At 33.5% G+C, this 17800-nt stretch overlaps 1 protein-coding gene across 16 annotated transcripts in view; it reads right to left on the bottom strand.

Annotated features, from left to right (window-relative positions):
- Positions 1 to 17800, bottom strand: part of LOC105210691 (heterogeneous nuclear ribonucleoprotein L) — a 216598-nt gene that overhangs the window by 122966 nt on the left and 75832 nt on the right. For all 16 annotated transcript variants that reach the window (XM_029039344.2, XM_029039342.2, XM_029039343.2 and 13 more), the window contains one exon: positions 12356 to 12493. In XM_029039344.2, the coding sequence (XP_028895177.1) occupies positions 12356 to 12493 (138 nt within the window). The remainder of the gene's footprint in view (positions 1 to 12355; positions 12494 to 17800) is intronic.

The raw sequence follows: 17800 nt of genomic DNA, 5'->3' as shown, positions 1-17800 counted from the left end.
CTAAGGATCACGCTGTAAAGGGTGGACTCCCAACAGACATTTTCGAAACTCAATATGTATATGACATATGGCTGCTTAAAACAATGAAGAAGCCGGTAATAATAGACCAGCTTTAATTTGGTTCATTTCGATCTCCAACAGCATTGAGCTGAACTGGGTCCGAAAATACTAATTCTTAAATCTGCAGAGCTTTTATGGATCGGACGAGATACAAGAGATTTCCATTGACATTTACTTAAATGATATCGTCCGTTCAGTTATCCCTCTGTAGTCTTTTATCCTTTGTGCCCACTAATACAGCTTTCAAATATTCCATGCTAATTATTCGCATTTTAAGCGCAACTGCAAACGCTAAGCATAATAATCGAATTGCTGCAGTTAAGCAGTAAGCCATTATATCTTCGGCTAACCAACGCAGCAGCAGCATATTGCCACAAAACTCGTAATGCATAAGCCGGATGTGGCGCACATGTGGGCCTTCTATTAAATAACCAAATTCGACTACCGTTAACAATTTTAGTCAATGACAAATGTAATATGCACAATGACCATCGAGCAACGCATTTACCGTTAGTGCAGCTGAAACCAGAAACCGCAAGCTATTCACTACCATCAACCGCTATATGCTGTCCTCTAAAGGACATTACAAACACACACACGGAGAAAACGCGAATCTCGCTTAGATTTGTGAGCTCATTATCGGGCCAGAGAGCTAATTATTGGAAGTGGTGCACCCATATGTGTAGTATTTTCTGTGTCGGCAGGAAGTATCGATGCTGTTGATTGCAAGCGAATGCGAGTTTCATTACAAAATATGCTGATTTCCTGCTGCTGCCTCGTTCGCTGCATTGGTGTAAAGGGTTCGACGTTTTGTTGTTGTTGCTGTTGTAATGCGCAATTTTACGCTTAACTGTGCAGTGCGTAATTAGATTTTGTGGCAACCCGTTGTGATGGCAACACTGTGTGGTCGGTGAAAATGAAATTTCGGGAGAAACTTCTAATTTTCATTAAAAGTTGGGAAATATTTTCGAATAGTTCATATTATTTTTGATGCCTGAAGAAGTGGACAAACTAAAATAAGCTCGACTATATATAAAGCTAAAATAACGACAATCCTTACCGAAACCTACAATCTGTTGACCGATTCTACCGATTTTCGGCACCAAACAGCATATTTTCGAAAATTTATTAATTTAATTTTGTGAAGATGTCTTATATATTGACCGATATATACAGTTAAAAGTCAGCCGTAAGCTTGTAAATTATATATTAGGTATATATGAGCTTGTGGAAGTAATGAACCGATTTTATTAATTCTTATCAAAAGACCATATTAGTGTCTGGAAACACGCCGTCAGAATTTCATTAAGATACCTTAGAGATTGATCGATATTTTTGGTATATGGTCAGCCTTAGTTACTGAGGTCTCCATATTCATTATTTGAGAGCTTGAAAAGTTATAAACCGATTTCGATCATTTTTAGATGGGAGGACCTATACCTTGAGTTCATTATTTTTGTGAATTATTTTATGTCGATGCCTTCATTGGTGATTTATGTATATACTATAAAGTGAAAGAATCCACTGAAATTCAATGTTGCGTTATATGAGAAGTAGACGTGTCTCTAGTCTGATTTCGACCACATTCGAACTGTACAATAAAGGTATCAAGTTAATGTTAAGCACCAAATTCGGTTGAAATTTATCGAGTAGTTTTTGTTATAAGTCATTTTATGACTAAATTGAACAGAAATGAGGAGCTATGGAGCTGATGATTTAAATGATATAAATTCTCAAAAGTTTAAATTTATGAAATTTAGAAAAACTTTTAGAACTTCGAAAGGAGTGATTTAATACAAAAACAAGCTTCCGAAGCGGAAACTTCAACTTCAAGCAATAGAAGCTACAGATGACTGCACACCTACATATTTTGGCATCTTCTTTCTAAACTTTCAGTATTTTTTGCTACCTCACTGTATTGAAGATATTGACCTCTCTTAAAGTACAACAACTAAATTAGCTCACGTATGACAGAAATAAACATTTATTAACATTTATTATTTTTTTTTTTTCATTTTTCATTTCATATGGCGCACACGAGTTAGTGCTTACTACAGTACTGTTGTACGCACGCAATAATAGGTATTTGTCGGTAAGCACACAGCGGCGAGCAATTAAGCGCTTCACTGAAGCAACAACAACCACAACAGCTGAGCCGGCCGAGACACCGGCACCGACACCGGTAGTTGGAATTACAGCAGCAAAATAACAATGACGCAAAAAATAAATGAAAATAATAAAAGTAGTAGTAATAGCACCTTGAAAAAAAAACAACAAGTTTTATTGAAAGAAAACAACAACAACAGCAACAATAATAATGGAAATGAAGATGATAGCACATAGCGGCAATATGAGCACTTAACTGGAGACTTTCCGACCGCAACTTAATTTGCTAGTGGATGCATGAAATATATATTGTATATATGTGTATAAAGATATAGATATATTTATACATATATTTGTGCGTGTGCGCTAATTACTGTATGTCACAAAGGCGAAATTGTCAGCACGAAATAGCAAGTAATGGGACAGCTTAGCGTAGTAAAGAAAATGAGTTGTCATTTATTTGTATGTATGTATGTATGTGACTTGAAGCTTGAGCTCAAGTAAGTGCAGAGGATCAACAGCCCAGCGCTAGGCCGCCAAGCCGCAGTACACCTGACACTATGCACCGCAAAATCCATGAAAATGCAATATGAAAGCCAACAGCGTCAGTCTCAGTTGGGGATTAGTTATACTATATGAATACATACATACATAGTCTTTAACATTTAATATATTTATATATTTTGTGTAATTATTTTTCTCTTAAATTAAGCCAACCTTGCGGTCTGACTTCAAAGCCAGCTGCGGTTCAAATGGAGTAGAGATCACTTGATCAGCGATTGGTTGGTGACATGCAATAAGGCACAAACAATCATATATACATACATAGTATTACATACATATACATATATGGATATTTACAAACAATTATAAGCTTAATGCAGCTATTCAAATAATTATTCGCAACTAATATACTATGCAGTTGGCATAGACAACAGTATTTGCGGTTTTAATGCGAACGCGCGGAATATCAATTGATAGGCTAATGACAATTGTCAAGCTGTCACAATTACAATTTCGCTGCTAAATAGACGCTCATTAAATAGGGGCAAATACAGATACATATATGCAAAAATGTAATGGATTACCAGCAAGAATAATTTATTTAAATGTTTTGTAAAACTTACTATTTCAGAAATGGTCTCAAAGTAACTAATTTAGTATCTAGTTGTCACAGTTGCTTAGAAACGCTTCAAATGTTTTTTGATACAGCACCTGGTGATCGGCGGATCAAAAACAGTTACAATTTTACTAAAATGCCGACAGGTTACGTTAGTGGTCCAAAAATAACTAGTTTGGAAATAGATACTTTTAAGTAGAAATATTTAGAAAAACAAAAAAATCCAACTATTTGATGGCTTGTTGGAATAGTTAAAAAAATAAAGTTTACTAGTTTTTGAACTGATCCAAAGTGGATTACTTTTGTAACTAGTTAACTAAGACTATTTTGAATAATATTTTCAGTAGAGCAGTGAGCTTCGATGATTAAAAAACAGGTAATATTTTCACGAAAATTCCAACTAGTTGTATACATAGTCCAGAAATAACTAATTTAGAATAAGTTGTTTAAAAGCAAACAATTTAAAACCGTAATTATTTTTGAAAATTTTAATTATAAGTACGGCAAATGAAAATAGTTGAGTAACTAGTGAAAAACTAGTTCGGTAATATAGAACAAACTGGTTCAAAAAGAGCAGGAATATGATTATTTTTCTTTTTAACAAATTTTTAAAAGATGTTCGATAAATTCAACAAATAAATAAACATAAAATAAATAGAAATAAATTTTTTCTTAAACCTGTTGAGAATTGCAACGAATCTTGAACGAAGTCGCCACTTTTTATTCAAACTAAGGTGAGTTGTAATAGCTGTAACCTTCAGAAACTGAAAACTGAAGTATGTGCCAATAAAGCCACTTAAAGACTGAGGAGTCATAAAAAGAAGACACCTTTCCTACAGGGCACCTGTATTTATTCCTATCTTAAGTGCATACTCAATTTCAACTGAACTATGATCAAGCCTTTAAACGCCAACAGCTTTTGACATTGGCACGCTTTCGTAAACAGTTAACAGAAAAAACAACAACAAAAGCAAAACGCACTCAAAACAACTAAAATGTAAGCGCTCGCATTATAATCATTCTTTGATGGCTCACTTTGGAAACAACTTATTATGTACAGTACACACATTTTAGACTCACTTATTTTGCAATAAATTTATTTGAAGGGACTACGGCGTTGCGAGTATATTAGAAAATGGCTTTCAATGGCCGTGCAGCTCGCCAAATTGTCAATTAGAGTGAATCTAAGCGTCTGGCTGGCAGTCGGCCATAATTTGAGCTGAGCAACAGTTGTTTGGCTTAGGCGACAAAGCGAGCGACTAGCTCATTATAATAAATAGCTGGGGTATGTGTCTATATGCGTGTCGGAATTTCTATGCAACTACGGGCTATTTGTGGCTTCAATTGAAACCGTTTCTGTGAGCTTTTGTAGTTGTTGTTGTTATAGGTAGTCAAATATTTGTGCGGCTCTAATATGTTCTTTAGTAATTGCAATTATATGTATTTATAAACTTTAAGTAGCTTTAAGGATCAGTTTTAGGCACTCTTTAGTTTAAAGGGATTTTAAGCTTCCATAAAAGTTTTTTTTTTTTAATTTTGAAAATAATTATTGGTAAGTATTCATACTGAGCATAAAGAAAACTTTTAAAGTACATTTGGAGCTTTTTTTTTTCAAAAGTAGCTAAGTGAAACTTTAGAGCTTTTGTTATAAATTTGTGGTGGTTAATAAACAAAGCTTTTGATAATTTTCTCCATTGCTAAAATAATGGGTTCAGATGCAGGGGTAAAAAATAACAAATAGTTTTCAGTGCTGCTTTCAAATCTGCTTTTGATCCGAAAATGCGCAGAAATTACGGAATATAACATCGGAAGCTTTTATGAACTACTATTAACAAAAGGAGTGATTATAGCAGTTTTTTTCCAAGTTAATAATTACAGCCAATTAGAGAGTTTTATGTATGACTATTTTATTTTAATCTTTCAGATATTTCTTTCATAGAGCTTTTTTTGAAATGGCGAAAAACAACGAAACCTACTTTGTTTGAAGCTTTGTTAACATAAAAGGGTTTCACAGGAACTTATAAAATTTTAATAGATATAAAGCTTTCATAGGAGCTTTTTACAAACGAAATTCTTTCAAAAGTTTTTTCCAATGTAAACATTTTCGGTGTAATCTATATAATCGAAGCATTACAATGCGCTTTCATTTATGCAAGAGCGAAAGCTTGTCCAAAGCTAAAGCTCACAAATATTTAATATTTCTTCCACCTCGGGTTCACTTACACATTCGTAATTTCAGATTTCATTTGTTAATTCCGCCATAAATTGTTATTCGGAGAAAGCTCCGACTCTCTAAGCTACTATCTTCATATCAACCAACAAATTTCCCATGTAATAAGCTTACAAGCTTATAAAAGACAAAAATTATGCCTTTCTTACCCCACATACCACGCGCTTATTCAAATAACGGAATTTTGAAGTCAACACAAGACAAAATGGCAAAGCCCCCCCCCCCCCCCCAAAAAAAAAACACTTCCTAGGCGAGTCGATTGTTACTGCTCATATGTCACATCATTAAGCTGCCAACTAACGATACCAGCAAGTGACTGCAGCGCTATCAAGGCAATTTGGAGAATGCAACAGTGGAAGCTTTGGCCTGCCACACAATGCTTGGCTACCAAAAGTCAACAAAGGCATAGAAAAAGCGGAAGGAGATTGTGAGGGCGAGTTTAGATCGCAGTCACTTAAAACTCTCTGCCAAAAATAAAAACTGAAACCAACAACATCAACAATGCGGCTCAAGCCAGCAAGGACATTACTTTGCATACGTATATTTTTCTTAGTGCACATTTAGGCGCTGGCGCGGAAACTTTGCGGAAGAAATTCAAATATCGACAGGCAACTTAAGCCCTGCAGTTTCAACAATTTTTTTCCATTGCATTGCACTGCACGCCCCATTGCCTTCCTACAACTGAGAAACTTTTACCATGACGCGGGCGGGCGCTCGACCAGCCAGTCAGCCAACCAGCGAGCTTGTGTTGGTAAATTCATATGACATTCGAGCGCACAACGCATTGTTTGTGGCCGTCTGCTGGCGGCTGTAGCGGATGAAAGTATTAGGCACGTGTGTGTGTTTTGAGTCTCGAGCTTTGGTGTCTCACATCCTGGCAGCGGAAGCTTCATAGCTTACTAGCCTATAGACGCTTCACTGCTTGCTTGCTTGCAATGCGCTTGCAGTGTTAGTCGGCTGTTCACTCGACTGGCAGGATTATATCAAACAATATTTTTTTGTATTTTTTATTGTTGTTGCTGGTTGCTGCTGTGCTATCTGGCTGTCTTCGAGCCTGCTGATATGCTACACTATTTGAAGAGGCAAACGGCCATGGCAACAAAAAAGAGTCGGCAGTATGTTTGAAAATCGTTCGGAGGCTTATATGCACATATATAGACATAAATACATATATATAGCAACACATACACATGTACACAGGTACATATGGATGTATATAGATAGATTCTTTCATATGTAACTAAAACATCGCTGGCTCTACTGTTTGTTTACCACACTTAAGCATACAAGCAGCAATGTCGTTGGAGCGCTCCATATGTGAAATACAACAACAACAAAAACAATAAGAAAGTAAGAATAACAAAAACAATAACGACAAAAGGCGGAAAGCAACAAAAACAACGAGAAAAATGTTTAAACAAAAACAAAAAAACAGTAACAGAAACAATAACAACAACAACAAAATGCTGCTGCATGCATACTCTCTACACAAGAATCATTGATGTTTGATTTGCCATAATATCGAATGTCGTTGGTCGTTGCTGTCGCCTACAGTCATCACCAAAGCTTATATATGAATGTATATGAGCGCGTGTTGGAAAACCAGTCTGCATTATGCAATATATTTCCATATATATGAGTATGTAAGTGTGAGTGTGTGTGTGTTTCTGAATTTTTAATACTTTCTTATTACCATTACTCTACGAAAGTACAGTGGATTTAGTGGCAAGATTAAATAGTTTGTGATGCAGCAGAGCAAAAGCACAAATACTAACGCACACACATACATTTAAACTTGTATAAAAATGTACCGTATTTCATAATGCCTCGAACGGCACATATGCCACAAGCGCAAATTTTTTTTTATTTTGTCTGCAAATTCTTCATAGAAATTCTTAGACTACATTCTTCATTGAACTGGCTTATACTAAAAGCTTGCTTTCGCCACACATCACCACCCTCGCTTCTTAGCCTCAACTATATATCTTTTGCATTTTCCGACTTTTGTATGTTTTCTTTGCACTTTCTGCAATTTTTGTTTTCTTTTGTTGCTGCCAGCTATTTTGCTTTCAGTCTAAATAGTTGTCACAACTTGCGAATTGAATTATTTAAAAAGTTTGTGGCGAATTTTTCCTCATCATTGTGCACAGTTTTTGGCCGTACACATATTTTTTGCGACTACTGTTTGTTTGAGAAAAGCGCTTAAGCTAAAATTTGGGTCTGATAAAGTTTTCGATAAGAAATTTTAAAAAAGAAAACAAGTAAGAACTAATTTCGTGCGCAATCGAAGATAATATTTAAAGAATTTTAAGGAGTTAAAGATTTTTAAAATAATGAGATTTGTAAGAAACATGTATTAGAAAAAAATTTATTAATTAAGATTTCTTTATTAGTCCAAATTATAAACCGATTGTGGTAATTTTTGACACCAGTTTAACACACTTTAAGGGTAATGTGTCTGCCAAGTTTCATTAAAATATCTCACTTTGTGAATATCAATATATTCATCATATGGAGACTAGTGGGATTACCATGCAGACAAACCGATAATTGAACTAGAAAATCAATCAAAGACACGAAACTCCTTATATTGGGTATATGGTGTTGAGTGGAAATTTAAACCGCTTTCAATGATTCTAGGCAGCAGAATACACTATACTCAAGAAAATATGTCCAATTAATTTCAATATTAAACCTCACTTATTAACTGATATATACGGTGTTAGTTGAACCGAAAGTAATAATATAATTTTATTGATCATATGGAGACTAGGGGAAGATATAGACCGTTTTCATCAATTTTTGGTATCGAACTAAAGAATACTTCAGGTGACATTTACACTCAATATCATTAAAATAGCTCACGCTTTGTACAATATATGTGGTGAAGAATCAACCCGAAGATTGCAAGTCATTATATTCGGTGTATGGAAGCTAGAGTAAGGCATGAACCGATTTCTATTTTTGGTACGAGCTTCAATATATTCAAACTAACATGCTTGCTAAGTTTTATTGACATATCTTGCAAACTAGCTGAGATGTAGAGTATAAATACTAACGGAAGTACAAACATAGGTTTATTGAATATATGGAGGAACGGAGAAGATTTGCACCGATTTCATCACTTTCTGATACAAAATTACAATATCTCAAACGAAATATTTTCTGAAAATTTCAGCAAGGTATATCTGATTTTGACCGAGGAAAGCCATATACAATAAACCGGAAGTACAAATATACTCAAATCGGGTATATATATGGTTGAATTTTGAAAGTCAAACAAGCTGATGGGCTCCATTCTTACTTGAACTCAAAAGCTTCATGTATCAATATCAATGGTTATTGCAACAACATTTATTATAAATAAAAGTCTCAAAAGTCTAAACATTTATACAAAAACAACAAATAGTTAATCAAAAACTCAGCACTTCAAAAAATGTTACGTATTCGCCGTGTATAACACAATTGCATTTTGGCTCTAAGTGCGCAAAAATAAAAGATATTTTAGCTAGCAGTCATATAAAATTGATATTTTTCAATTCAAATCATAGCATAAATGTCCATACAACAATTTGGGAATTAAAATTTAAATATTTCATGAAATTTCTTCACAAATACACATTGGCAAATGGCGAAATTCTCATTTTCCTCACCAACAACCAATCATCAGTTGCTTGCTGTGCATTGTATACTAAACTCTAACGGCGCGTGCATGTGCAGTGGTCATTGCTGCATTGTTGTTGCGCTGCGTTATTGGCGCTATCTGGATGAGCTTTGCAAATGTGAACAATAGCAATAGCGGCGGCGGGAACAAACAAACAAACATAAGCTTATGAAATGGTCATAAAAAGGCGCATGGCAGCATGTACAGGGAATGCCAGAATGTATGCATGAATATTGATATGCGTCCACAGCAACAATGCAATGGATAAATGTATGTGCGTGTGTGTGTGTGCTGTGCTGTATTCCCCAGGAGCCATTGTGTCTGAAGGTCCATTGGGCAGTTATGGAAAATTCAGCGAGCGCACATACATATATACAGTTTATAGTGTTTGCAGACATGTACATATGTGCGTGCTTAAATAAAAATTCGGTACCTGCATGCGAACAGGACATGAATTTCTGCGCTGTTTCTGTGCGCCATTGTTGTTGTTATGTGTATATGTGAGTTGAGCTAACGGTTTTTCGCATTTTTTAGTTTTGTTTATTTACTGTTGTCCAGTTAAAGCCAATGCGCCACCCACATTTCACCGTTATACCAATCCATTTGCTTAGTGTTGCTGGTACTCCTCTCCACGCAAACACAAACACACACACACCCACTTACGTAGTTATATGTATGTATCCGTGTATTTACGCGCTTTAGTATGTTTTATACAAGTTTCTTTCTTGTTATTGTAATAGTTATCCGCTTTAAAATGCGCGTGGCGCACAGCGAAAAGAGAGAAGGGGTGACAAAGGAATGGCGAAAAAAATTTTTTTTTGTAGTTATTGCTGTTGATATGCGTCACGACATCGCCTGACAGTCTGTCACTCATTTTTGCACTATTCACTTGGCTGCTGCTTTGAAGAATGTAGTGATAAAATATTTGTATACCCTATACGTAAGAGCTGGTGTAAGCATAAAATATTAGTGGCAGCTACTAAAGTAAATTTTTAGGGTCCTAGAAGCTATTTGCCTTAAATCTATCCAAAGCCGTTGAGTCAACCGACTAAGCTCAAGTTAATCTTTCGTATAACACTCTCACCTCGGCCAAGGAAGAGAAATGTCTTCGTTTGTCTTCAATAAATTTAAATTGGTCCCACATGACGTCCTTGAATTCCTACATGAAGATTTATTTTCATTTTGTTTCCTTTGGACTCATAAACAACCAGTTCATATTTAGGGTCTGAGATTTCAGTTCCCATTAAGAGAAGTCCGATTAAAATACAATTAAAATACAAAGATATCTTAGAAATTTAGAGACGAAGATATTCGAATTTAAGTTAATCTTCGGAAATATTCGATGATACGTTTCCAAAAAGATTTACCAAGAATACGGGGTTAGGTATATCTAAAACTACCCGAGACTTTCCGCAAAAAAATTCAGATGTTTGGGTCTCAAACCTAGTTGTTGGGATCACTGTTCATATTCGGAAATATACGGTGATACATCTCGAGAAAGATTGATCTGAACCTGGCGTTATGTAACAACAACAACTGAGACTCCGGTAAAAAATGCAGTAGTTGAGTCTCAAACCACATCAAATAATTTATAGATTGCTTCCAAGAGAAAAACGGAGCTTTTCGGAGACCTCTATAAAGTGCGTTGGTGGTCGGGTCCACTACAGTCAGATCTACATAATTAGAATGGGCCCAGATTTTTATCTGGTCAAGAGGATCGTCACATCACCGCCGACTCACTGCAACAATAACAATAACAACTATAGTAGGATGGCACACTTTGCTACTGATATCTTGGTGTAAAAAAGTTCTTCAAGGAGATGAGAACAGTACTAATGAGAGAAATTCTTCAAAAAGAGGAGAACAGTACTAATGAGGGTTCACAGAGACACCGAAATCACTATGTCTTCGTAAATTGGAACACTGGGTTTACACTGATCCAGCTCTAGAGATCTTAAGATAGATCTTATAGCATGTTCCGACAGAAAATTTGAAGTGATTAGATTACATTTAAACGCTTCACAAAACTATCCAGTTCTCACTACCGTTGGAGATTTACAAATCAGCTGTTTTTGACTCATATACGTAAGAGTGTTTCTGTACTGTTAGCTAGTGAAACGATGAAAACACAAATTATGAGTTATTATTAAAAATAATTATATTTTTAATTTAAAAATATAATACGTTTGGTATTCATCTTCTTCTGAAAGCCAGCAGCAGCCATCACCTACTAACTGTAAACAAACACTCTTCGCAGCTGTTGATCGTAGCTGTGACATTTTTTGACAGTTTGTAGTGAAAAGCAGCTCTGATTAAACAAATGTTACCAACAGATGGCGCAAAATCAGAGTCGCATAGGGTGATTTAGAGTAGTTCAGCTTCAAATCGCTTCGGTAAAGTGATTATGAAGTGTAATTTTTGTGTGGCGAAATCTTGTTAAATCCAGCGGTTTAGTGAGTTAAACGTCTCAACAGCCTAAACCTCGGTGATTAGCGTTTGTGGGAACATAATATTAGAGAAAACAGAGTTAGGTTTTCGAGATCGAAATATTTGCTTAATTCTTGAACAGCCGCACTCAAAACTCCTTGGCTCTTGGTTAAATAAAGTATTTGTCTCCATCTGTTTTGCTTTTCTTTTTTGTTTCCTTTTTATTCATCATCCTTGTCACCGTCCAACCGATGAGTGATGAGGTTGTTGCACGCTCAATGGGCGCGGCTGGCTGTTGTACACTTAGGCGGCACTCAGCGTTGCACTTCGACGTTTATTTTGCATTTCAACCAACACACGCACCCCTTTATACATATGTATATAGATATATATATATGTACATACATATAAAATGTTGTTATTGTATTCCCGGCTTTGTTCCCACTCACATATAAACACTCCACAGTAACTTTGGCTAAAAGGCGACTCTAACGACGGCGCTTACAACTGAAGAGTGTATATTTCGCTTACAACTGAAGAGTGTATATTTTGCATACATATATTTGCCTCATAACACAGGCTCTACTAATGGCTTACGCGCTTGAAGTGTTGAAAAACGCCAGAGGAAAAAGTTTTGAAATCGACTTATGTACTACATTTATATAACATATATTCAGTTATACATATACATGTCTATATATACTCTTATGTAAATATATAGTTTAACTGTATGTGTTTTTGCACTTACCACTGTGATGGGATAAAATGGATTTATGATGGTGAAGAGTAGAATGTGATTTGGCCGCGTAGTTTCCGGGCGTTTCCGTCGCAGATCATCATTGGATTTGTTGAGTAAAGCCTGTTGCTGGCTCTGTTGTACGACCGCCTGCAAGCAGATGGGAAAAAAAGAAGAAACTTATTAGTATATACATATGTATATATGAACAAATAATGTGACATTAAAAAAGTTGCGCTAAAATGTGGAGCAAATTTGATGGATTTTTTATGGAGAGAATATTTTAGTTTTTCCTTCCCAACTTTTTAAATGTATTTCTAATGGATTGTTTAGGCTTTTCATATGCTTTTGTTTAGAATTTCGAAAATTTATTCATAATTGAAACTTAAAAAAATTATCTAATTATTATAAATTAAAATTTATAAAAATAATTGTTATTAAAAATTATTAATTATTAAAATTATAATTTTTTAATTACATTTTTTTTATTTTTAGTTTTTAAATAAAATTTAAAATTTTTATTTAATTTTTAAATAAATTTTAATTTTTTTTTATTTTTTATTGAGTGAAATTATTTGGGGCACAAAAAATTAAAAAAGACCCAAAAAATGCCAGAAAATGCCAGAAAATTTAACAAAAATTCTTAATAAACCATGAATAGAACACCTTAGCAACAGCAGTCTGCATCTACCTGTGGCGATAGTCAACGGAATTTCAACAAGGAAATACCAAAGAAGCAATAAGGCGTTTAGGAAAAACGCACACATTATTACATAAAAATTTTGGATACTAAATATAAATATTTAGGTGAAACGTGCGGCGCAATTGGAGAAATATATGCACAAAAACTAGAGCAACCAAAAGCGTGTAGAGTTGAAAAATCAAAAAAATATACCGAAAATTAAGTAAAAAATATTAAAACAACAAACGGTACATTAGAGTACTAAGAGTACAAGCTTTTATTAATATTTCCATAAACACATATTTACATGTATGTGGGTGTGTGTGTGTGTAATTGTTGCCACACAAACCGCACACCAATCAACTTGTACGAAAGACGTCAAACAACTGTCAATCAATAGCAAAACATTTTAGACTTTTATGCAACAGCAGGGGAAGGTGAGGGGCGACGCACGGGCGCCGAAGGAAATCAATCATCAGGAGCAGTGAAAAAAGAACACATTTCAGCGGCTTTTAATAGAAATACACCCTGACACCTGAGAGTTGTTGGCGCATGTTTAAATAATGTGATTTTAAAGTAGACAAAAACTAAAAATATTGAAATAAAAAAATTGAAAAAATTAAAAAAACAATTATTTTTAATAATGAAATTAAAAAAACATAACAAATTTCAAAATTAAAAAATAAATAACAAATTTCAAAATTTTTCAAATAAATTTGGAAATTCAAATTTTTTGAAAATGTAGTAATACAAAAATTTAACATGAAATTATCATTCCATTGACGATAGAATGCGTCAAGGTAACTAAAAAATAGTTCTATATTTTAATAACATAATTTTTCAGTGCGAGAGCTAGCTTTTCCTTGAGTTTATGTACAAACATACAGTATAAGCATGTGTGTACCAAATATGAAAACTATTTAGAGCAGCAAATGAAAATGAAAGTTCTAAAAACATTAATACAAATGTATTTTTGGATAATTTAAGCACCTGCATCCTGATATATAGATAAAATAATCAGAAAAATTTTAACTAATTACCAACTAGTTGTGTTGAGGCCAGTTGGTAAATTTTAAGAAATAATGTACTTGAAGTATAAAAGAAGTAAAGTTAGTACATTTAAAGACATACGCTTTAAGAATATATAAATAAACAAAAATACAAACAGAAATTGTTTAGAACTTATACAGTTATAAAACAATATTTTCAAAGCAATTATTATGGTGTTAACTAGTCACAAACTAGTTGCTGTAAGACTAGTTGAAGTATTTTTTTTTCATATATCAATGGCAAACAGTTTTATAAACATTTTGGACATTATTTTAAAAACAAAAATAATTTTAACAACAAGTTAGAAACTAGTTGTTATGAAACCAGTTGTAAAGTTTGATCTAGAAACTATACTAAAACATTTTTAGCTAATATGTTTATTCCAAACTAATCTAAAATAAAATTATTGTCATATTTTTGGTTTAAAATTACAGCAAACTTTGAGTAATTACTTGCTACACTCTCTCCACAGCAGCTACTCGTATCTTAATAGGCACTTTAACTCTGCATGTCAGTAATTCGTTCACTTCCCCATCCTCACACAGTAGAAAAATCTCTAATTTGTTAGCCACATTGCATAATGTAATAATTATATTAATTGCCTCAACACTTCTACTTTTTCGTTTTCAGTTTTTTTGTTGCCTTCGACTAAATCTCGGTCGCGCCTAAATAACGGCTTTTGTTACGCTTTGGCTTTAGCTAAATTTTTCACTTCTAACACATTTTCCCACCAACCACTACCGCTGCTGTGGCGATGATTGTTGTTGCGGTTTAATTGCCTGTCATTAACTCATTACAAGCCGGTCAAGTCAGTCAGCATGCTTGCTTTGTGGCGTGGTCGCAGTCTCAGTCTCAGCTTGGATTGACTTCATTTGGCTTTGTCGCTTCAAATAACTAACTGCGCTCAAAGCGGAAAGCAGAAGAAGAAAAACAAAAAAAAAAAATATTACGAAACATAATGTGGCATAGTACAACAGTAACAACAAAAGGTAGTTGCCGCTTTTTGTCGCTATAGTTATTTATTGCAGTCTTTCTTCTGGCACTTAGTGGACGGTAAGCGTTTGACATTATTACGCAATGCGCATAATAAATGGAGCTAAGCGGAAAGAAAAGATGAAAAAGTGGCGAGGAGGAGAATAGGGCAAAGCTTTAGTGGCTAGTTTTTTTAGTTCAGAGTAAATTGCGGTTAACACTTATGGGCTTTGAATAGTTTTGGTGTAAAGATTTGACATGAATTTGAGGGGAGATTCGGGGTCTGGCAAAAACGGCACTTAGAAACGTAAAAATGCAGATAAAGTTCAGCAAATAATTTACTATTATATAATTCAAAAAATCTTAAAAAACGATTTTTCAAATGAAAGAATAATTAACAGAGTTGCCAGATGTGAAAAATTGTATTAAGTTCCCAAAATTTTTTGAATATTTTTATACAAAATTAGAAGCGAAATGAAAACATCAACAGCTTTTTGTAAAAAAAACTTACAGAGTTGCCATATGTTAACAATTGTATTAAGTTCAGAAAAAATATTCTGAATATCTTTATACAGCAATCACGACCAAATTTTGTGACAACTATTTTTATAAAAAAAAATTAGGGTTGCCAGATGTGGAAATATTCACTTCCTTGGGAAAAATATGTTTGAATATTTTACACAGAAATTATAGCAAAAGGAACTGAAAAAGCTTTTTTATGATTAAAGAAAAATTTACAGAGTTGCCAGATGTTAAAAAATATGAATTCACTTCTATCTCGAATTTTTTCCATATATTTTTTATTTCAACAATTTTTTTTTATATTTTCCATCATTTCCATCCCTTTAATGACGATTTCAGACACTTAACCCCTGCTCCCTACCAACTTTCTATTCTTCTTACGACTTTCTACATATATTGTTTTACCTCCACAATTAGTGCAGAGTTCGGAGTTACAGTTCAAGCGCCTTTATTGTCGCCGCACACAATAAGTGCTTGACCTCATAATTTGTATGCAAGACGACTCTGACGATGACGACGACGACAGACTTTCAGCGCGTTGAAGTTGTAAAAATGTCATAAAAGGGAGCATAAATGGCGAAAATAGAAGTTGAAGAAATTATGCAATCGTAAAAAAAGAGAAAATTGCAGTAATGCCATAGTGTGCTTTCTTTCGCATAATGCTGAGTGCAAAAAAGTAAAAAAAAGAAAAGGGAATAAAGCCGGTAAAAAGCCAGTTAGTTAAGAGAGCACAGCTGCTGGCGGCTTCATGGCAATGCAGGCATAAATGGAACTAGCGTTAATGACTTGCGGGAAGTGTTGTATTTTGTGTTTTTGAGGTATGCACAAGTTTCGATTTTTCACTATTTTATACATAGAAACATTTTTTTTTAACTATTATTTTTATATTTTGTTTAATTTTATATATTTTATATTTAAAAAAAAAGTGTGTTAAGTGTTAAGATATAAATATACATATAAAATCGATTATTTTTAAATGTTGAATATTTTTGTTTATTTTTAAGTACTTATTTTTTTAATTTAGAATTAAATAAAAAACTTGATATAATTTAATAAATGTAAATGCGTTTAAAGTAAAACGAAAAATAATTTAATTATTAAAAAAAACATTTTAAAATGTTTCCACGTATTTCTATTTACTCTTTTTTTTTAATTTTGAAATTCACAATAATTTTATCATATTTTAAGTTTTTTGTTTTTAATTTTTTTATTTAAATTTAATTGATTAATAAACTGAACTACTAAATTTAATATTTTTTTATAATTTTCCCATTTTTTCTTCGGAAGTATTTATTGTTCTTTTAATTTTATTATTATTATTTTAATTGTATTGTATTATTATCTACTTTTAGGTTTTTTATATATATATTATTGTTATTATATATTTTTAAAATTATTCACAAATACTTCTTTATTTATAAATAACTACAATATGACGTTTCACCCCATCTGCGAAACTTTCCTTTCAAATTTTATTAACCCAAACTTTTATTATTATTTTGTTTAACTTTCGTTTTCATTATTTTGCACTTTAGCCCATGTTTATATTTTAAATTATTTACGACTTTCTTGATGCATTCTGCAGCAAACAGCCAACCCTAAACACGCACAAACTCACATACATATCTACATATATACAACGATAAATATATACTAAAATGTACGTATGTATAGATATATGTACATATATGTCTGTATATATGTATATACATAATTGCAGTTTATTTCGTGCGTCATTAACTTTCGATAAGTTAAGGGAAAATTTGCCAAACCATTTGGCAGGGATTACGCGCTAACTAAATTAAGTCAAGTCAAATTGAAGAAATATGATTAATTACCGGTTACACAACAACAGCGAAAAAAAAACATTTAAAAATATATAAAAACGAAGCAACATCATACAAATGACTATGCTCAACCTCCATTCTTTTCCTTGATTGAAGAAAATTGTGGCTCTGGTGAAAAACTCTGCTTCTTCCTTCATTTCACTTTATTGCTATTGTTGTTGTGCTATAACTCATCGTGCTATCAAAATACAAATCACTAAGCTCCTCCGGAAAAATAACAAAAAAATATTGAAAATATAATATCTCAGCAATCGAAAAAAGCGGTCAACAAATCAAAAAAAGCAAAAATATTGCCACCCACAAACAACAACATCGACAACCACACAAACAATAAGTGTGGCCAACGTTCACGCTTCCGCATATTATTTATGAGCAAAACACGGC

This window comes from Zeugodacus cucurbitae, chromosome 6, assembly GCF_028554725.1.
Source record: "Zeugodacus cucurbitae isolate PBARC_wt_2022May chromosome 6, idZeuCucr1.2, whole genome shotgun sequence".
Lineage (NCBI taxonomy): Eukaryota > Metazoa > Arthropoda > Insecta > Diptera > Tephritidae > Zeugodacus > Zeugodacus cucurbitae.
Note: the sequence above shows the minus strand (reverse complement) of the source record. Positions and strands in the feature narration are given on the sequence as shown.